The 23509-nt window shown below is 35.1% G+C and overlaps 1 protein-coding gene across 8 annotated transcripts in view; it reads left to right on the top strand.

The window, feature by feature from the left end:
• NOX4 (NADPH oxidase 4) overlaps positions 1–18975 on the top strand; it is a 154411-nt gene extending 135436 nt beyond the window's left edge. For all 8 annotated transcript variants that reach the window (XM_067750666.1, XM_067750664.1, XM_067750663.1 and 5 more), the window contains 4 exons: positions 293–401; positions 5039–5107; positions 6705–6805; positions 16834–18975. In XM_067750666.1, the coding sequence (XP_067606767.1) occupies positions 293–401; positions 5039–5107; positions 6705–6805; positions 16834–16954 (400 nt within the window). In that variant the 3' untranslated portion in view covers positions 16955–18975. The remainder of the gene's footprint in view (positions 1–292; positions 402–5038; positions 5108–6704; positions 6806–16833) is intronic.
• Positions 18976–23509: the final 4534 nt, after the last annotated feature.

Below are 23509 nucleotides of genomic sequence, written 5' to 3'. Positions count from 1 at the left end.
TATTATTCTAATTCAGGAGTTTAGTTTATTGCCTTCAAATGGAAATGGGTGATATGCATATAATATCCACAAGCATGAACACTTAAATTCATGGAGTATATCATATCTTTGAGTCAGTATATTACATTTTAAATAAATTTGGGAGTTAAAGTAAGTGGTATGTCAGATGCTAGAATGTAAATGACTGTTTTTTCTATAGGTTGCTTACTAATGAGAAGCAAAATTTCAAGTATATAGGGATTCTTAATTTTTTTGCCATCATAATCACTATCATGTTATTTTAATTTTAAAGGGATGACTGGAAACCATACAGGCTTAGAAGACTGTATTTTATTTGGGTGTGCAGAGACATCCAATCCTTCCGTTGGTTTGCAGACTTACTATGTGTGTTGTACAACAAGGTAAAATTAGGTTTGTTTTTACTTTTGCAGCTTTCTAAATTTAAAATAAATTATTTTATTTCAAATTGTAAAAGTAATAAGTGGTCACTATAGAATAAACCAGAAGATATGCAGATAAGTAGTGAGGAGGAAAAAAAATCCCTTAAACTTAAAAAAAAAAGAGGTGACCTCTGTTAATAATTTGGTACACATCTTTTCAGATATTGGTATCTGTGAATTTGTGTGTGTATTTAGAACATGTTTTAACATGGAATGTTTTAACACAGAAATGTATGCATATGGCTGGTGATGTATGCATATAGGGTACATATGCATGCAAATGTGAATGCATATGAGATTGTGACAGAGGACAGATAGAGGAAAACATCAACAGGCAATTACTATTACACCTTTCATCCTTTGTTCTAGTAGCTCTTTTTTTTTATATAAATTTATTTATTTTATTTATTTATTTTTGGCTGCATTGGGTCTTCGTTGCTGCACGCGGTCTTTCTCTAGTTGCAGGGAGCGGGGGCTACTCTTCGTTGCGGTGCGTGGACTTCTGACTGTGGTGGCTTCTCTTGTTGCAGAGCACGGGCTCTAGGCGCACAGGCCCAGCAGTTGTGGCTCACGGGCTTTAGAGCACAGGCTCGGTAGTTGTGGCGCACGGGCTTAGTTGCTCCGCGGCATGTGGGATCTTCCCGGACCAGGGTTTGAACCCGTGTCCCCTGCATTGGCAGGCGGATTCCCAACCACTGCGCCACCAGGGAAGCCCCTCTAGTAGCTCTTAGCTCTTATCTCCACCTTTGATATTCCAAGTTGGATCATCAGCAGACTTTTGGCACAGTATACAGAATTTCAAAAATCCCAAATTCTAAGTTTTATTCCTTACAGAGATAAAAAGCAGGCATTTTCGTCTATCCTACATGTAATCTGTTACTTATCTATTAATGTATCTATCTTTATTTTTTAAGTTATTCAAGTAATACACATATGCATCTTTGCTACAGATTTTTCTAATAATCCACATGAAGCAAAATCCCCACCCAGTCTTTGTAACCAGATGTAACTCAAGAGCATTCTATACATTCTACCATACTATTTGTATTGTTCTGCACATTGCTTTCTATAAACTTATTACTATCTAACCAGGCACAAAAGGACAACTGTTGTGTGCTTCCTCTTATATAAGGCACCTAGAGTAGTCTAATTCCTAGTGACAAAAAGTAGAGTGGTGGTTGCCAGGTTTCCAGGAAGGAGAAATGAGGAGTTACTGTTTAATGGACACAGAGTTTCAGATTGGGAAGACGAAGAAGTTCTGAAAATGGATTGGTGGTGATGGTTGCACAACAATGTGAATGTATTTAATGCTAATCAACTGTATACTTAAAAAAACAGTTAAAATGATCAGTCTTATGCTATGTATATTTTACCACAATAAAAAAAAAAAAGTGCAGATTTCTGGGATTCACCAAGGGCCCGCTAAATCAGGAGAAAAAAAAAAGGGAGAGATGAGAAGCCATTGAATGGATTTGAGCATACTTATATGATTGTAGATCATCTTGAGAGTGTGTGTGAATATACCAAGCCTCGGGGTACTGCAGTTTCCAGAGGGGCAGAAGATGAGTGATAAGTCAGTAAAGGAGATTGGTCAGAGTGGCCAGTGAGATAGTAGGAAACCAAGAGGTAGTTCTGTCCTTGAGGAAAGGGAGGAAAAATCTTTCAAGAAGAGCATCATCGTGGGTATTTTTTCTAGATTAATGCCTGAAGCTGGACTTCCTGAGTTGGAGGCTCTGAGGACTTTGGGAATGAATTTAAATTTTTAATATATACTAAAAAAATGTCCCCCAAGGAGGCTAAAATAATTTACATTTCCACCAAAGAATATAGGAGAAATTTATTCCAAACATTATATTACCAATCTTTCAAATTTCTATCCATCTCTTAAACAGTGGCATCTCTAGTTTTCCCTGAATGCTAGTGAGACTGAACTTCTCCCCCTATGCTTATCAACCACTTGTATTACTTCTCGGATTTCCTAATTCTACCTTTGCCTGTTTTTCTAGTTTAAAAAAATTGTTTTGAACTGATAGAGAGCCTATACTTTTTTTAATAAAAGGCTATAATTGGATCCAAGATGTGGAAAGGCACATTTGAATGATAGATGCTTTATAAGGCAAGTAGCAGGGCAGGAAAGGAGTAAAGGAAAGAAAAAAATATAAATGGCTGGACATTCGAAGTAGTTCAATCTTAAGATTTCTTCTCAAACTTTTTGGTGGATATGCCTTACCCTTAGGATTCCATGGAGTAAATAATATAAAAGCTTAAAACTAGTGTAAATAATGTGGTGATGATTATCTCTACACACACCTCTGTATACCTGTTTCGATTTTTCACATCAAGGGGATGAACAGTGGTCCTGCAATTGTGCCTCTGAGGAAGATGTTAAAAAGAAGTCTTTTTTTATTTTCTGTGTTTGCAACTGAGTTACCAAGTTCAGTGTGTTTGTGTGTGTGTGTGTGTGTGTGTGTGTGTGTGTGTGTTTCTTTAGTAGATACTATTGCTTGTTTTCAATGACAGATAAGTTAAAATGGAGACATTGAAATCATTAAATACATTATTTAAGTCTGCATACTTCTCTCTGGAGGCTGTGGGCATCAAACACGTTATTTTTTTTCTTTTTGTTTAAATTAATTTTTATTGGAGTATGGTTGATTTACAATGTTGTGTTAGTTTCTACTGCACAGCAAAATTAATCGACTATACATATATCCTCTCTTTTTTGGATTTCCTTCCCATTTAGGTCACCACAGTGCATTAAGTAGAGTTCCCTGTGCTATACAGTATGTTCTAATTAGTTAAGAGAAAAACAAATATTGTATATTAACGCATATATGTGGAATCTGGAAAAATGGTATAGATGATCTTACTTCCAAACAGCAGTTATTGATGCAGGAGTTATTGGGGTGATCTCAGAGGAGCATCCTGGTAGACATTTAAGACAAAAGTCAATGCAAGCCATGTGTTTTGTGAGGTGCTATCCATTACTGGCACCTGGAAATTCCTGTTTCCTCACAATTAAAATTCATAAACCCTGATTCAATTCCTGAAGGGCATTAAAATGACTTTAGTGTTTGGGTATAACTTGAGGCAGCTGTGGTGTGGAATTTAATGATTATATTTTAAGACTATTATGATAAGAGAATCATCACTTATCACTTTAAAAGTAAAATGTGTTTTTATTGGGATTTTATAACTTAGAGTTTCCACCTGTCAGAAAATGTATAGTTTTAGATCCAGAAGAAACCTGTAGGATAATGTCATTCAACTCTATCATTGTCCTGATGAAGAAACTGAGGCCTTTATAAGTTGAGTAACTCCCTGGAAATCTCAAGGTTAGACAGTGATGGCAGTAGAAACAAGTCTCTAGCCACCTGCCAGGTGCCCTTACTATTATAAAGGGTGCCAGAGGAGTGATGTAACCTCACTTAATTACCCTCTATTTGAAAAATGACTTATTTTGCATTCCTGAACCTTCTATTTGGAGCCCCAATATATATTCATTAAAAAATTATTACTTTCACACTCTGTAAAAACAGTACTTGAAATCAATTGATCCTTTTTCTGCAATAAGGTCCAGCAAAGCCATACCATCTCCAGCAAACCTCCTATGCCCACTGATGCTCAAGAGATAGTTTGGCTGTTGAAGCAGTGCTGGTCTCTTCTAAGCCTTTCCTCAGGTTCTACACATCAGATACTCATCTCTGTTCTCCAGAGCACACCATGGTTATTGTGTTCCTTGCTTCTCTTCTACTTCTTGTTTTTTTTACTTTTTGACTCCTTTTCCTTATCTTTCAGCATCTCCTTATTTCAGGGTGGTGAAAGGAGGCCTTAAGAAGAATAATATTTTTTTAAATGTAGATTTCAGAAGTCAGGATTCAGTCAGAACTAGGCCAGAGTCATTATTAGCAGATTCATTTTTGCCTTCTGGTAAAAGGAAGCCTACGGGGACAAAACCCTTTTACCCCCTTTGTTGAATTCATTTTTCTTCAGATATTTTTCTTTGTCAGTTTATTTTTCAAGATTTCAAAATGTTTGAGAGCTTTTCCAGACTATTTTATTTTGGCAGGTATATTTGCTGCCTCATACATTTTTATACAAGGGAAACCAGTGCTGAATAGGAAGAAGGTAGGAACTGGAACCAGGTTTTGTTTGTTTTGTTTTTTGTGATTCCTAGCATGCCTATTAAATATCACTTTTTGCTTTTAAAAAATCATATTCTTTCTGAGTGAACTTTTTAGTAAAATTTAGAGGCTCTTAGGGAATAAAATAAGAAATAATTGGGGAGGATTTAGGGGAATATTAGTGTAACATTTAGCGTGTTTGATTTTGTATCTATGAAGATAACAGAGAACTAATCCTGTCCACTACCTCCATCATAACTAATTAAACCAGTAGGTGACAGGTTATTAATGTTAGAATCTGCCATGCCTGTGGTACATATATATGTATGTATATATGTACATTTGCTCGTAGATGTTGGCTGTAATAAGACACGATACATCTTAACAAATCGTAGAATCACATATGTTAGGGTAGGGGAGAGTCTGTGTATACAGAACAAATTTTAATGTCTATTTACTTTTATGTCCTGTCAGTTTTGGCAAGAGAACAGACCTGACTATGTCAACATCCAGCTGTACCTCAGTCAGACAGATGGGTTACAGGTATGTGTTTGGATGTTATTGTAAATTAAACAAGCCTCTTGAGAATAGAAGATTTACTGTAGGGACCGTGTGGAAGAAAATTTCTGCAGGTGGTTTGAAGAGATGTTTCCCAGAGAAAAGCCTGTTTTGGAATGTGTCTGGCAAACTCATGGCTTGTCCTTGAAGTCAACCGTATTCTCCCTTTCACAGGGAGCTGGAACAGACATTTTAGTTCATCTCTCTTCTCTCCACAGTTGCCTCATCTAGAGATGAGGACATAAGCGAATAGTCTTGTGATTATGTTCATCGAGGGGAGGTTTTTTTTTTTTTTTTCTGTACATGGGCCTCTCACTGTTGTGGCCTTTCCCGTTGCGGAGCACAGGCTCCGGACGCGCAGGCTCAGCGGCCATGGCTCACGGGCCCAGCTGCTCCGCGACATATGGGATCTTCCCGGACCGGGACACGAACCCGCGTCCCCTGCATCGGCAGGCGGACTCTCAACCGCTGCACCACCAGGGAAGCCCCGAGGGGAGGTTTTATGTGGCGAGAGAAGATAAGATCATACACAATTAAGCTTGTTTCTCTTCAAGGGAAGCTAAATAAAGTAACAGTCATCACGCATTATTTACTTCACTATTAGACGCTGTGCTGAGCATTTCATATAGGTTATCTCATGTAATTCCAACATATTCAAGAGGTAAATGATTTTGCAATCCCCATACCACAGATGAAGAAACTGTTTACAAACAACATTGAAGAGCTGTATAGCCGTATAGACCTGAGCATGAATGCTTTCACAAGTTTTATTGTAGTATTTTCCATCATACATTTTCTATAATAGTTTGAATACAAAATATGAATGTCAGTTACTTTGAAACTAATCTAAGCCTATTTTTTTAGTCAGATTTCTACCCTACTTGGTATGTAAAAACATTTTATTTTACACTCTTATGAAGCAAATCAATATCATTATTCCTCATGGTTTCACTGTAATTAAGGTACAGAGCATATATTACATCTGGTTCTCAGTTTGTCTTCCTGGGACTCAGACACTTTCTCGTCTCTTCTCACTTCACTCTCTTTATCACCAATTCAGATCTAATAGTCTGTTAATTGCAAGCACCAGTACATTAGAAGTTGTTTCTTGACAGATCCAAAATTTGGAGCTCTTCTGTTTTAGGCTATCATGTCCAGGATCATTTCCCCAAATTTATGGTGACAATTTATAGTATTTTACTCATATAATGAGCCAAATATGATAACTTTGCAGTACAAAAACGCTTCAATAAAGCTAATGTGCTGCGCCTTTTTTGAGAGTAGGCAATTAGAATGCATTCTCTAACGCTGCAGTTACTTAAAAATGATGCAACTAACTGAAGTCTAGGAAAATCAGCCATTTGTAGTAATGGCATTCAAGAAGGTAATGGATTTTAAAGGGAAAGAGGGAGGAAATGATGCTTCTAAATGACTTTACCTAATAGGTTGCCATATGATACTTGTATTCTTTATATCACAGCAATTTGTTAGGAAGCCACAGCACCAGCAAAGATGATGTTAGAGAACTGGGTTATTTGTCCCACTCTGTGTCATATAAAATATAGTGCTTTCTTTTTGGCAGAAGATAATTGGAGAAAAATATCAAGCACTGAATTCAAGACTTTTTATTGGACGTCCTCGGTGGAAACTTCTGTTTAATGAAATAGCAAAATATAACAGAGGGTAAGTACTATTCCTCAAAACATTTATGTGGCTAATGATCAAATTAAAATATTCCCAAGTCATCACATTAAGTTTTTAAAGGTTACTTAGTAATGGGTTTACAAATTACAGAGTCACTTAAACACTCAATTATCACTACCAAAGGAGGAGGCAAGGCAGGAACCACCTCAAGCATCTGTAATGCCAAATACTTAAAATTTGGCTTAAAAATAGTCTATTTATGAACTAGACTCTCCTACCTACTTTTAAATTTACATAGATCCATATTATAAAGGGTGTTCATTCCAATAGCATAAATCAGGTAATCATTGGGAAAGTTTTTTTAAATCACGTTAGCAAGCGAGGGAGGGCTATATGTCTATGATCTGAAGCGATACAGCTGAAGGAAAGCATTCATTTTGGGCACAGACTAGGGAACCTGTTTGTCTTCTGTAAAATTATCATAGTGCAGGGCAATGGTCTATAAGAATTTTAAAAGCATTTTGAAAACCATACACCCATTCACACATTTTAAAGTTGGCGTCAAAAAAGTTTCATCATAAGTTTAAATAGTTCCAAAGGCTATAATTTCTAACATACTGCAGATATTGACATTTTAAAATTAATGTAACTCTTTTAAACATACCTACTGGAATCTAAATATCATAGTTTCTTGATACCAACCTTGTATATTTGTATGTTTTGTAGCTTTCACCATCAGTTAGAAATTTTACATCACTCTTTTGTCTAGTTGAACTTGTATTTCTATCCTGCAGAATTTTATTAAAATTCAATATAATTTTACACTTGAACTAACCATACTTTTGTTGCTAAACTAAACACACCTGCAATAAGAATGTATATAAATAGAAGATTTAATTTTTAAAATTTTCTGTGACTCTAAGGCACCAGTGATCATCGTTTTCTTCTAGATTGAATTATGCTACAATTATTAGCATATATTTGATTAATTCATAATTTTAAGAATACATTTTGATAAATATAAAAAGCGTATTTGGTTGTAAATGAATGAGACAGCTTATTAGATGGAGAGTTTTTTTAAAGCCCCGATTTGTAAATTTATGGATGAATATGATCTACTGAAATAATCATGGATTCATCATGGCGTTTGGCTTCATCTTCAGAGATTTTGTTTTAGGAATCATGGTGTGAAGCCCCAGAAGCAAAATCTAAAAAGGAATACAGTGACCCATGTAATTCAGATTACAATTATGTTTGAAAGCACTCCTAGATTTCCTTCCTTGATGAAGTAATTTGGGTTAAAGAGGAAAGCATTATTTGGAAAGCAGAGGTCCTTTGTAATATTCAGGGCGCTAGTTAAAGGTGAACTATAGAATAAAAAAAAAAAAGTCAACCCAGTTTTTGTTATATTTCTTTCCCTTCTTTCTCCAAAATCATCCACCTTAGATGTGATCATCTTGTCATACTCACCTGGGTCTTGCTATGCACCACAGACTCCTTCCTCCCTAATGACATTTAACTGACTTCTGACAAGCCTTCTTTTATTAGTTTTCATAGTATAGTGCTGAAAACTTTGATAGCTTGTTTCTTTGTTTTGCTTGTTTGTTTTTCTCAATTCTGAAACCAAACAGTAGAGGATCTTTTGCAAGAAATTACATTGGGATTTTTGGTTTCTTTGGTTAGATCTCAAGAGTTCTCATTTGTTATACTGTTCATATTGAGAGGGATTTTATATGTTTATTTGGTTGTTTGTTCATTTTCTTTAAACAGCAAAGCTTATTTAAGAAGAGCAAGTGTGCACCATCTACAGTTGACATTTTGTACACTTTCGTTTTATGTATTTGCTCTGGGCAGGCACCTCAAATGCATTATTTTTTGAAGGATTTTTATGTAGCGTAGCTAGGAAAAGAATGGATCAACGTCTTAAGGTTTGTTAACTGGAAAAAGGCACTATTTAAATAGAAGACTTCATTTTAGATGTAAAATTTTGGTTAACTTCATGTACATACATTGCTGAGAGCATATAAAGAGATAAAAATAGAGAAGAGAGGCATATTAATTTGCACACATGTATGAGAGTGGTCTCTTCCTTGTATGTCTTTTTAAAAATTATTTATTATACCTGAGGTCCAGTTTCCTGTTATTTATAGTAAAAATACATATCATACCTTAACTTAGTTGAATGTATGCATCATGGAAAGGGAGAAAGAAAGAACTTTACATGGCCTTTGGAGTAGGGAAAACTCTTCTGGGATTGATGTCTGAGATATATCTATATTTTACTGCCACATGGTGTTTTAAAAACAAAACAGATTAAGGATACCTAGGTTTGGTCTCTTACATTTTCTCCTGTGTCCCTGGGTCAAGTCACTCGACCCTCTGTATCTGTAATACAAGGAGTGAATAATCCCTAAGGCGTGAATAAGCTTTCATTATATGAGATCACACACTTTAAAAATGAATGGAAAAACGAGTATCGGTATAACAGGAAAATATTCACCAATATGTTGAACATTTCTGGAACTAGTTCCCAACACCTTCCCCCAAACAACAATCTCTGCTAGCATCTAAGTCTATCTCTACCCATCTCTACAGAGTTTTTGTAGATAAATCTCTAGATGATTGTTGGATTGCAGCAACTTAATGAAAATTAGTGCAAATTAGTTACAAATGTTAATTAAAAGTTGTAGGATTTCACTGTTAGTGAAAGTGACGTTGGGGAACTCCTCAAATTATACAAACGAAGATCTCCTAGAGTTAAACTAGTTAATAATAATGGAATAAGAAAATGTAAAAAAAAAATGATCATATACGGTGCTTTAAAACTAATGATATTATTATGAAGAATTTAAGATAAGCCTTTAGGAAATTTGCAAAATTTGAAAATCTAACTCTATATTTGCCCTATGAAAGCCAAAAAAGAAAATAATGGTATCTTATTGTCATAATGCAGTGTTGACAGAGACTGTATACAGACAGCCAAAATGTCTCATTCCCTTTTCATCTTAATGAAAACTGCACTATGGCTTTTTTTATTTTTGGTGGTATAAATTCAGTAGTTCAGTTTTATTCATTTTAAGTAATCCATTGTGTCTAGCTCTGGTTTTGATAGTAACCTAAATTTTATTGTGTAAGAATTTATTTTCATACTTTTTTTATTATTTTCTTTCTTCTGCTCACTTTGGGTTTAATTAGCTCTTCTTTTACTAGTTACTTAAGGTGGAACCATAGGTCACTGATTTTAGATCTTTGTTCTTTCATAATAAAAGTGTTTAATACTATAAATTTTCCTCTAAACACCACTTTAGCTACATACCACAAATTTTGATATGTTTTATTTTCATTTTTATATAGGTCAAAATAATTTTACAATTACCATGTGAATTCTTTTTTCGTTATGTAGAAGTATGTTGTTTAATTTCCAAATATAGGGGTATTTGTTCTTGATTTCTGGTTCAGATGGGTTTTAAGAAAACATACTCCTTGTTATTTCAATCCTTTAAAATTTATTGAGACCTGTTTTACTGCCCAGAATATGGTCTGTCTTGGTGAATATTCCATGGGCACTAAAAACGAATTTGTATTCCATTGGTTTGGGGTAGAATACCCTATAAATATCAATCAGTTCCAGTTGGTTGATAGTGGTATTTAAGTCTTCAGTACACTTACTGATTTTCTGTCTACTTGTTCTGTCAATTTCCAAAAGAAGAGTGTTGAAGTCATTAACTATAATTCTAGATTTGTCTGTCTTTACAGTTCTATCAGTTTTTGATACATGTATTTTGAAGTTTTTTAGTTCTAGGGTTTAGTTTTAGTGATTAAACTGTTTACATCTTACTATTATACTGCATTCATTACAAAATAAATTACATTTTATCATTACATAGATTAAAAATATTCTTCGTTTTTCCAGCTTTGTTGAAAAATGACATATCATATTGTATACAGTATAACAATTTGATATGTATATGTTGCAAAATGACTACCATAATAAAGTTAGCTAACATATCTATCACCTCAAATAATTACAAATTTTGTGTTTGTGTGATGAGAACTTTTAAGATCTACTGTCTTCCCAACTTTCAAATATACAATAAGTATTGTTAACTATAGTCACCATGCTGTCCATTACATCCTAGAACTTATTCCTCTTGTAACTATAAGGTTGTAACCCTTTGTCAGTCTTCAGTCATCCCCTACCTTCCCCATCTGCCTCTGGCACCCTCCAATCTGCTCTGTGTTTCTGTGAGTTTGGGATTTTTAGATTCCACAAATGTGTGAGATCATACAGCATTTGTCTTTCTTTGTCTGATTTATTGTGCTAATCATGGTGCCCTCAAGGTTCATTCACGTTGTTGCAAATAACAGGATTTTCTTCTTTTTTATGGCTGAATAATATTTCAGTGTGTGAGTATCACATCACATCGTACTTTCTTTGTCCATTCATCCATCTATGGACACCAAGGTTGTTTCCATGTCTTGACTATTCTAGATAATGCTGCAATAAACATAGGGGTGCAGGTAACACTTCAAGAGAGTGATTTCATTTCCTATGGATATATACACAGTAGAGGGATTGTTGTATCATATGATAGTTTAATTTTTTGAGATACCTCCATACTATTTCCCATACTGGTTATACCAATTTACATTCCCATCAGTAGTGTACAAGGGTTTCCTTTTCTCCACAACCTCGCCAACATTTAAAATGTAAAAATGAATTGAATAGACATTGTAAAAATGTCTATTCAGTTGTTCTGCCTATTTTTTAAATGTGTTGTTTGTTTTTGTTTTGATATTGAGTTTTATGAGCTGTTTATATATTTTGAATATTAACCCCTTATCAGTCATATCATTTGCAATTATTTTCTCCCATTCAATAGGTTGTCTTTTCGTTTTGTGGATGGTATCCTTTGCTGTGCAAAAGCTTTTCACTTTAATTAGGTCCTGTTTATTTTTACTTTTGTTTCCTTTGCCTTAGGATATAGATCCTAAAGCATATTGCTATGATTTACGTCAAAGAACGTTCTGCCTATTTTTCCTTTTTTATGGTTTCCGGTCTTATATTTAGGTCTTTAATCTAATTTGAGATTCTTTTTGTATGTGGTGGGAGAAAAGCCTATAATTTCATTCTTTTTACATGTAACTGTACAGTTTTCCCAGCACCACAAACCAAATTCAACAATACATTAAAAGGAACATACACCATCATCAAGTGGTATTTATCCAAGGCATTGCAAGGATGGTTCAGTATCTTTATTTATTTTTTTATCATGTAGTGATACACTACATTAACAGATTGAAGAATAAAAATTATATGATCATCTCAATAGATTCAGAAAAAGCTTTTGACAAAATTCAGCATCCATTTATGATGAAAACTCTCCAAAAAGTGGGTATAGAGGGAACATACCTCAACATAATAAAGGCCCTATATAATAAGCCCACAGCTAATGTCTTACTCAATGCTGAAAAGCTGAAAGAGTTTCCTCTTATTGGATTATTATTATTATTTTTTTGCTAGAGAGTTATATGAATTTCTTATATATTTTACATATTAACCCCTTATCAGATATGTAGTTTGCAAAAATGTTCTCCCATTCCCTAGTTTGCCTTTTCATTTTGTTGATCATTTCTTTTGCTATGTAAAAGCTTCTTAATTTGATGTAGTCCCACTTATTTATTTTTGCTTTTGTTGCTTGTAGTTTTGGTGTCAGTTTCATGAAATTATTGCCAAGACCACTGTCAAAGAGTTTTTTCCTCTGTGTTTTCTTCTAAGATTTGGTGGTTTAAGGTCTTATATTCAAGTCTTTAATTCCTTTAGAGTTAATTTTTGGGAGTAGAGTGAGATAGGGTGCAGTTCCATTCTTTTGCATGGGAATATCCAGTTTTCCCAACATCATGAATTGGAGAGAGTATCTTTTCCTCATTGAGTTATCTTGGCTCCTATGGATTGAGTTACAGTCCAACAGTTTACTGTTGCTTTCTACTTATCTCATTTGTTCTTTCCTTTTTTCTTTCTTTCTTTGCTTTCTTTTCAATTAGTGTTATTTTATGATTCCATCTTTTTCTCCTAAAGTGACATATTAGCCATACCTCTCTGTTTGACTTTAGTTCTTTCTTTAAGGAATTGTTCCCCAAGTTGCAATCCTTGGACTAGCATCACCTGGCAACTTGTTGGAAAACCAAATTCTTGGAGCCATATCCAAGATCTGCTGAATCAGGGGATCTAGGAATACGGCCTTGATATCTGTGGTCTGTGAAGTGCCTTAGGTGATGCTGATGAAGCTGAAATTGGAGAAGCATTGCTCTAGGTTTACAGTGTACACCATTAGCTTATCACAGTGTACTTCAAATAATGTTATACTACCTCATGTACTTCCATTCACCCTGCATCTCTTTGACTGTTGTTCTTGTTCATCTTTCTTCTACATATACTATAAACTCCATAATGTATTGTTATTACTTTTGTTTTAAATATCAATTATATTTTAAAGAGATTAAAAATTAGACAAAATATACAGTGTATTTATTCACAGATTCACCATTTTGGTGTCCTTCATAGCTTTGGGAAGATTCACATTTCTATCTGATTTCATTCTCCTTTCCTACGAATTCCCTTTATATGCCTTATAGTGCTAGTTTGCTGGTAATGAATTCTCTCACCTTTTGTTAGAAAAGATTACATTCTATCTTCAATTTTGAAAGTTATTTTTGTTTGGTATAGAATTTGCTCGATATAGAATAGTTGCTTTTTTTTTTTTTTTTTGTCTTTCAGCACTTTGAAGATTTCACTTCATTGCCTTCAGACATAAATAGTTTGTGACAAGAAGTCTATCCTTCATCTATTTATTATTTGTCGTGTGTCTCTGCCCCCACCTTCTGTCAGCTGCTTTTGTGTTATTCTCTTTGTAACTGGTTTCCAGAGTTTTATTATAACTTGCGTTATGTTGTTATGTGTGTGTGGGTGTGTGTGTGTGTGTGCATATTCTCCTTGGAGTTCATTAGATCGTTGGATCTGTTTGTTTTCATCAAATTTGTAAAAATTTTGGTAATTATTTCTTCAAATTTTTTTTCTCTTTCCCTCTGTCTTCTTTTATTTTGAGACTATAATTACATATATGAAAGACTGGTTGGTATTGTCCCACAGGACCTTGAGGCTCTTTTCACTTTTCCGCCCAATTTTTGTTCTCTGTGTACTTCCATTTGGATATATTCTACTGCTATATCTTCAAGTTTACTTATCTTTTCTTCTTCAGTGCCTATTCTTCTGTTAACCCATCAGTATATTTATCATTTTAAATATTTCATTTAATCTCTAGCATTTCCACTTAGGCCTTTAAAAAATCTTTTTCCTTTCTCATCATGTCGATGTTTTTCTTTGAACATATGAAACATGTTTCTCATCACTGTTTCAGTGACCTTATCTAATAATTCCATCATTTCTGTCATTCTCGTCCCGTTTCTATTGACTTATCTTTCTTCTTGTATTAGTTTGCTAGGACTTCCATAATAAAATCCCACAGGCTTGATGGATTAAACAATAGAAGTTTATATTCTCACTATTCTGAAGGCTAGAAGTCTAAGATTAAGATGCTAGCAGGGTGATTTCTTCTGAGACCTCTCCTTGGCTTTCAGATGACTACCCTCTTGCTGCCTCTTCACATGGTCAGTCTTTTATCTGTGCATGTGCGTCTCTAGTGTCTCTTTAATTTCCTCCTCTTAAAAAGACTCTAGTCAGATTGCAATAGGGTCCACCCTAACAACATCGCTCTATCTTAATTACATCTTTAAAGGCCCTATATCCAAATACAGCCACATTCTGGGATACTGAGAGTTAGAGTTTCAACCTATGAATTTGGGGAAGGGGACAAAATTTAACCCATAACACTTCTAGTTATAGTTCATAATTTCTTGCTATACACATTCCTGATAATTTTTTATTAAATGCTATACACTTTGAAGTTTAGACATCAAACTCTAAATTTTTATTTATTCTTTTCAATATTGTTGGAATTGTTTTTGGCATACAGTTCTGTTACTTGGGTTCAGTTTGATCTTTCTTCTTTTTTAATTTATTTTATTATTTATTTTGGCTGCATTGTGTCTTCGTTGCTGCATGCGGGCTTTCTCTAGTTGTGGTGAGTGGGGGCTACTCTTCGTTGCGGTGTGCAGGCTTCTTGTTGCAGTGGCTTCTCTTGTTGTGGAGCACGGGCTCTAGGCACACAGGCTTCAGTAGTTGTGGCATGCGGGCTCAGTAGTTGTGGCTTGCGGACTCTAGAGTGCAGGCTCAGTAGTTGTGGTGCACAGGCTTAGTTGCTCTGCAGCATGTGGGATCTTCCCAGACCAAGGCTCAAACCCATGTCCCCTGCATTGGCAGGTGGATTCTTAACCACTGCACTACCAGGGAAGTCCGTCAGTTTGATCTTTTCAAGGCTTGCTTTTATTAAGCTTTGTTAGTATGAGTCCAGAGCAGCCTCCAATCTGGGCTAATTTTACCAACATCCTCCCTACCCTTTGCAAACAAGGTAATAACTTTAGTACACTATCCATTGCCAATGTATTATATTTAGAGCTTTCCATTTGGGCTGTGGGAATATGAATTGTTGACAGCCTTGCGTAAACTCAGAGTTGTTTGACCTACTGCTCCTTGGTAGTTCTCTACCCAGTTTCACATGGTTTCCTCTCACATATGAGGAGATTAGTACTGATCCAAAGACTTGAGGATACTCCTCTGCAGATCTCCAGAGCTTCTTTCTTTTGATATCAAGTCCTAGCTGCTTTGGCCTTCATGAACTCCATTCTTTTTCTCTTTAACTCAGTAAGACCACCAGTCTCTGCATGAATTTCCCTCTTCTGTGCTACAGCTTCTAAATTGCCTTCAGGTCACAAGAAGAGATAGCTGTCGGGCTCACCTTGTTTTTTCTTTTTTTCTCAGGGATGACAGTTCAGTGCTGCCTGTTGTCCAGTATCTGAAAATAATTGTTTCATATGTTATCTGTTTTGTCCTATTTTTTTAATTCAAGAGGGTAAATCTAGCCCCTATTTCTCCATCATGGCTGCAAGTAAAAGTTTATTTTGTAGTTGTTTCAGTTTTCAAGGTGAAAATTTTAATAAAACTTTTTTCAGTATTTATTATAAATTTTGGTACCCATTTAAATGGATTCACTGTCTTTTTTTCAGCAACAATTATTCTCAGATAATGAATACATACTGGATTTGTCCAAGATATGATAAGAATTGTCAATCATTTTGATATCATAGGAAGAATTCAATGCAAATCAACAAACTTTGCAGGAAATCAATGTGAAATAGTAATCATTTTGTGGGATTTATTTATTCTATTTGTTAGCAATATGTATAATTTATCTACCAAAATTTTAAGTTAGCAAATATAGCAAATAATAAAACCTGCTTGGTATTTGTTACAATTATTGTGGCACATAAATAAAAAAGAAAATGTATCCAGATTAGTAGGCTTTTTGTTATAATGTAGATATAAATTAGTCATTTAAATTATCCTTTCAAATTGGTAATAGCTTTCCTTTCTTTACGCTTATTCACCACTTCCCATGAAAATCCACGGGATCTTTAGGGGGAAAAAATGTCTGTAAAACATTTAGCATGAGAAGAACTGATATGGTCCAGGGTGGATAGAAATCTATTCATATGTCAAATGTGGAGCAGTTGACAGCTATCAGTTGCAGCTCTTGACTTCGTTTCTGCCCTCATCAATGACATGCAGACTGCTCACTCTGTCTGATAAACAAATATGTGCTCATAGCTATATCCTTTGAATGATCTTGATCTCTGGCATGAAAAGCATATCTTCCCGGTGGTCACTTATATTTGGTAATAATTGGAAAATTATTTGTATGCAAAAAAAAATAATTGGAAAATTATTTGTATGCAAAAAAAATAATTGGAAAATTATTTGTATGCAAAGCAGCAAGAAATTAACTTTGTTAACTTTGTTAACACCTTAAACATGCTACTAAAAGATACTTCTTGTCATGTTCTGCCTAATTTCCCACATGATTTTCCATTTTCTCCCTTTGTCTTTCCAGGAAAACAGTTGGTGTTTTTTGCTGTGGACCTAATTCAATTTCTAAGACTCTTCATAAACTGAGTAATCAAAACAATTCATATGGGACAAGATTTGAATACAATAAAGAATCTTTCAGCTGAAAACCTTTGAGATGAACAAGGACTCTAAAGAAGGAATGAGTGCAATTTCTAAGACTTTGAAATGCAGCTGGATCAAACAACTGTGTCATGCCAAAGAGTAGCAAGGTTTTCTTATTTATGATTATTTAAAATGGAAATGCAGAGAATGTGGCAAGATGACAGGTCACATTCCATGTTTAATCTGGAAACCAAAGAGGCCCTGAAGAATATTTGATGTGATTATTCACTTTTCACTGCTCAAATTAAAAGAAAACTATTAGATGCACACTGTTGATTTTTATGGCAGATTCAAGAACTCCCTAGTAAGGTGTTGCTCACTGAGAGGCTGATAGCTTTGGTCCTCTTTAAATTGTTTTTGGTTGAACAAGTGCAAGATTGAACAAAATTAAAAATTCATTGAAACTCAGATTATATTTTCTACGTGAGTATAAACAGAGAAGCTTTGATTTAGAAAAGCTCCAGGTAAATATACTAGAAGTCTGAAAATACAGCACAGGACGCCATTGATACGGGTACTTTGTGTCAGTATCTAATCTTGCTTACTACTGATGCTAATACCTCTACTCATGTTCAATGAACCTTTTGCAGATGTTGATATAATACCTATTTTTATATTTTTCTTTCTTCTTTGTTCCTTAGTCTAGGGAAATCTGCCCTCCCTTGGCACGTGTTAGACACAATGATTTAATCAGTCCTTTCTATCCCCAATTTATTTAATCTATTACTATTGCATTTTAATGAGGAAAATATCGTTACTATAAATTATAAAGGGACATATAGACTAATAACTTTTTCAGCATTTTGGCCTCTATTATTTTTATTTACTTTTTTTCCCAATGCAGTTTATCATAGCCTCTTAAGGGGCTTTGTTTAGTTTGCACTTTGAAGACCAAAGGGTGTTATGTCTGCCAAGGTCGCTGAGCTATAATTTCTCTCTCTTTTGTCACACATTGGTTTATGCTGGAGACATTGAAAGTGTAGTCACAACCCTGAATAGGAAACCTATATTTTACTCTTTATACAGGAGGGAATGCTTTATTTGCTTATTGAAATTTAAGTGCAGAATCAAGAATATTATTGTTGCACTGTCTGGTATTCTGGGTCCTGATAAAGAATTACTGAGTTTAAAGTCACTGTTAGGACTGTACTGTGTGATCCTATCAGTTTATGCTCCCCGGCCATTATATTCTCGGCTCAGAGAATATAATTCACTACCTTAAAAATTAAGGCATTTTTACAATTTAGTGATTTTCTTTTGCAGACATCTATCAATTGCAACCAAATATAGCACATTGCTGGAATCAGCAGTGTAGCTTGTCGTGCCTTTGTTAAAATTTTGCATGGTATAACATAACGTGATAGATGCTACTGTCATCTTTTAGCTCTGATTCACCAGTAGCAATCAAGCATGTTAAACCATCTAGCATTAAATGCCCATGAACATATTACTTAGAGCTCTTTCTTCCTCTCCTTGGAACTCTTTCTTTTCCTTCTCCGGAAGGAAAGTGAGTCAGAAAAAGATATGGGAAATGTGCAATGTTCCTGCAGATTTAGCTCTGAAGGCATATTTAATAACCAGTACATCGTGGCAACACTTTCTAAAATAAAAATAATTTTCATAAAAACACATAACAGGAAAAACTGGTAAAAAGAAACTTGAGTTAGTACCGGCTTGATATGCAACACTCTTTACTAATTATAATTTATTTATGTGATTATATTAATACACCTCATTTTAGTAAAACTGGTGGAAAACTTTTCAAGAAGAATGATCTTTCCAAGTAGGTCTGCTATACTAGATGAGCTTCTTTGCCTATTTTAAATTCTAGCGGATGTTCCAACGTTGAGTGTTAAACATAGGTAATTTTTGCTTCTGTAAGTAGGAATGAAACGAAGACTTCGTCATGCATGTACAAGAGAGCTTTGTTTTGTTTTGAGGGATTCTTTCTCTGGGGCTAATTCTTGTTGGAGCAATCTTAAAACAGTAATTTTAATGGCAATAAATGTTAAAATTGAAAAGGTATCCTTGAAATCTCTATAAGCTGACTTTACATTTGCAACAAATAAAGCAGGCAGAGTTTCTTCACAAGATGACACAAGTTTAAGAAACATAATTTATTTGAGTGTGCACTAGCATGAGTGGCCTTAAGGATCTCAGTTCTGGGGCTGTCAGTGACACTGGCTAGTGGTGGAACTGTGGCAATTGCTCCTCACTCTGGAATGAAGACTTCTCTTTTGGACTAGGTCAGTAGTTAGCAGTCTTTTTAGTAATGTATATTTTTGAGAACCTGATTAAGATGAATACTATGACACACCTACAAAGTATTACATATAATTTTGGGGGGCCCACAATCTCCAAAAGCAAGGATTCCTTTTTAAGAAACTCTGAACAAATAATCATCATTATCGGTGCTCTTTTTTTTTTATCCTATGCCTTTCTTTTCTCTGATGTTTTGGATGAAACTATCCTTTTTTTATAGGATTATACTAAGACATGAACTATATGGACAAAGGAAAGGAAATTCTCTTTATATGCCCCAAAACAAAGAATCCAATGGAATCTTCCATGCAGTTTTTAATCTCTTTTGGATCTCCTGTTTTATGTAAGGGAATGCTGTGGTTTTCACATATCAATAATAATACTAAACTCAGATTCACATACACACACACCCCAGACATACATTTAGGGCTTGTTTTCTGGAGTTGTTGGGTTTTTTTTTTTTTTTTTTACTTTTTTTTTGTTTTTTAAAATTCAAGTTAAAAGTAAAATGACTGATAGTATTTTTTATTTAGTGACTTTAAATGCCAGTAGGGTGATTGTGATAGTGCAAGCACTTAAAACAAAAAAATAAAACCAGTGGGGCTTCCCTGGTGGCGCAGTGGTTGAGAGTCCGCCTGCCGATGCAGGGGACACGGGTTCGTGCCCCGGTCCGGGAAGATCCCACATGCCGCAGAGCGGCTGGGCCTGTGAGCCATGGCCGCTGAGCCTGCGCGTCCGGAGCCTGTGCTCCACAACGGGAGGGGCCCCAACAGTGAGAGGCCCGCGTACCGCAAAAGAAAAATAAAAAATAAATAAAAGCAATGTAGACAAAGCATAGGCTGAATTGACTTAATCCATATGTCCATGTTACTTGTAACCCCCCAAATCAGTGTTTACTTGGAGCATTCACAGCAGGTAATGGATTTAAATTATAAGTCATTGTTAAAGAGGCTTGCTAGAAGTAAGCGGGCCATGGTTGTCATCAATAGATAATGTTGGTGCTAAAGAATGTTCATTATATTAAGGAGAAAAAATTTTAAGTAAAAAAAAAATTGTTTCTTTTTTCCTTAAGGATGGTAAACTCAGCTGAACAGTGATTTTTCTAAACAAACCATGAGACACATTTTAAAGTGCTACTCATGATAAACAGATTCTTTTTCTTGTGCTGTCCAGGATACTTTCATATCTGGTTATATTATAGAAACATAAAATGCTGAAGTTAGGAGTACTCTTATTTTGCAGTTGAGGAATCTGAGACCCAAATGGAGATGGAAGCTTGCTTCAAGTCATCCACTGAGTTTGTCACAGTGTGGAAACTGGAGTCCAGCTTTTCTAATCTCTGCTACTGAAAACGACTTTCCCCCTCCCTGTAACATAAACATCTATAAGTCACAGCTGTTAGTTTGAACCTCCTATAAACTCTATTTAGTGCTATGTGGAAAATAAAGTATGAGTGTTAATTCCAGATTCAGATACAGAAAATAAGTCTTTTTCCCTATATATCTTCTGATTATAATTTGTTAGTCTTATATGTTTTGCATATTAGAACCTATTTCTAGATAATCACTTTTAAAATATGACAATTGTGATAAAGGGATTATATTCTCCAGAAGTCTGTAGTGGAGAAATATGTAATAGTATAGTTTCTAGGAAATGCTAATATTGTAATTTTAAATTGATTGATAGATAGAAGTCATAACCTCACCAGCTTTCTAACCACCCAGGGAAATGTTGATATTAAAACAAATGACTGTTGTTCGCTATTCACATGACCATAACATGCTTCTTGTTCAGGAGAAGAAAGTCAACTTTTTGTAAACTCTTGAGACAAGAAATAAATGAAATCAAGCATAATGAGATCGACATTTACTTCAGCTACCACAGAACAATGAGAACTCGCCACTTCCTTCTGTCTAAATCGCCCCTCCATTACCCCAACTTCTTTATTTCATTCTGTAGTATTCTCAAAGGACAGAGTTGCAAAAGCTAGCTAGATGAGGTTCTGCAAAGAAAAGAAGCAGACTTCCAATACTTAGCAAAGAAAGGTCCATTAAGGGAAAAGAGAAAAAAGGCTGTGTGAATCACTTAAAATTAGCAGAGTTAAGCAAAGTTGTTTTAGAACGCACACCAGTAATTCCTTTGAAGCAGATACACAGAATTTTTATTTTCTCCTATACAAAAGTTTGATATTCTTGCTTATAGAATCTGAAAATAGATTTTTTTATTGTATTTTACACTGTTGCAAAATCCCCAATAATGTTCATGCGGTATCTTAATACTGAAATTTAAGAATCGGTAAGGGCAGGAAGTGCCTCATAGGAGCAAAACTAGGAGGGAAAACAAGGGAGTCAGAGAAAGAGAAATTGTTTAACAGATCAGGACACGATTATGCTTTTTTCCATAACGTAGATGCTCAAATGTGGGCAAAACTAGCTATTACTCTGGTTTGGGGAAATGTCAAGAATGTAGTGTTTGTTTTTAGGAATCCTTTCACATTTTCATTGCTACTAGAATTTTAGCAGAAGCTTTACTTTTGATCAGAATTATATTTGGCTTCTATAAGAATTAGAGTTTGAAGAGCTACTAGTGGACCTGGAGACAACCCCAATATTTAGGTGAAAACCAATACCACATAAATGCTCTAGTATATGAGGCAATAAAGAAGCGGAGGCTGCCATGCACTGCTGCCGCTACATACACTGCACATTGATGTTCTGTCATTGCAAGGTCATATTTCTCAGCAATTATCCTTCCACACAGGGAATGAAATCTTCCTAACAACGCAGACGCTGAGAAAGATATTCTCTGTGCTGTAGCATAACAGTGTATCTGTTCAGCTATATCAGCAGATTCATCTGAACCTAGTTATCATTTTAGGATGACTATATAATTCATTTTACTGGTGAGAAATATCCACAAGGCATAAAATGGGAGCCTTGCTTGCTCTACTGGCTAGGGAGAAAGCAGTTAAATCTTCCAGGGTATCCTCTCCAGCTGAGCCTTAAGGAATGCAAAATACCTTACCACACATGTGTTGGAATGTGACCTGGGTTGCACTCCATTCTCCATGATTAGATGTGCTACACAGTTTATTCTAGAAACTCCCAGGGACTATCCAGGTCAGGAAAATACCAGCTCTTGAGTCAGCTTGGCGTCTTTAATCACATAACTGGGTACCCACTAGGTACAATTACATCCGTATTTAAAGATGGCGATTATCTGCTTGCCAAATGGCGTTAGCAGGAAACTGTCTATGTGTTCTTCTCTTTTCATGAAAATTTAATTTAAATTCAGAGTTGGGAAACATAGAAAGCACTTTAAAAAGTGGAAATGATTGGCGGCAGTTCTTCCCGAGAGTGTGCCAGTTTCATCATTTTATTTATTCAGCTACCTCCAATGTGTGGAGTGAACAGGATCCTGGGTTAGAAATCAGAAGACTTGTAGCCTTTACCCCTGGAAAGTATTAGACCATGTGCATAAAAATAGGAATAGGAATAATATTTACCTCTGCTAAACTTACAGGGATGCAGTAGGGCAAGAATGTGGGAGAGAGGAGGAAAGGGTGATGAAGAAGGATACACTTCCTGAGCAAACCTTTCTTAATAGGTTTTTTGATAGCACAGTCAAAATAAAACACTGCTCCAAGAGAGTGAAAACACAGGCTTTTCTGAGTCACACTCCATTGTAACTGAAAGAATTAGTATTTGTATTTTCAGGGCAAGTAAAGAAGTACTCACAAGCAAACTGGCACCGCTATCTCCCTTGGTTCTTCTGACATTTCCATAAACAAAATCACCTGTCTGTCCAGTACAACTGCCCTCTGAATTCCTCTTGACTATTTTTGGTCAGGCCCAGTGTGGCTGGAGATAGCTGTATTGATCTATGACAGTTGAGCTAGCAATTGCTGGAGGGTGTTGTAAGTTACTTGCTTATTTAAGGTTTGATGGAGAGAAAAGCAGGTGTTTTTGAGACCTCCTACTGGATTAAAACCAAGGCCTTTATCTTAGAACTAGAAATAATTCTAAAAAAGAAAAAAGCACTGCATCATAGCTATTTTTTCCTAGATGGAAATAAATTAAATTTATCTTTTTCTTACTCTTAACAAAGATACTTTGTATCATATATTTTCATCAAAGCTTACACTATTTTATAGATATTTGTATTTAAATTATGAATGTGCATGTGTATGTGAGAGAGAATATTTTTATGATGGATTGAAGGAAAATAGCCTATATGAAAATTACATTCTGCAATGATGTGTAATGATACTTTCCATCTTTCATCAATAAGCATTC

Source organism: Pseudorca crassidens, chromosome 9 (genome assembly GCF_039906515.1).
Source record: "Pseudorca crassidens isolate mPseCra1 chromosome 9, mPseCra1.hap1, whole genome shotgun sequence".
In the NCBI taxonomy this organism is placed as follows: Eukaryota; Metazoa; Chordata; class Mammalia; order Artiodactyla; family Delphinidae; genus Pseudorca; species Pseudorca crassidens.
The sequence above is the reverse complement of the archived record's forward strand: the minus strand, read 5'-3'. Positions and strand labels throughout refer to the sequence as shown.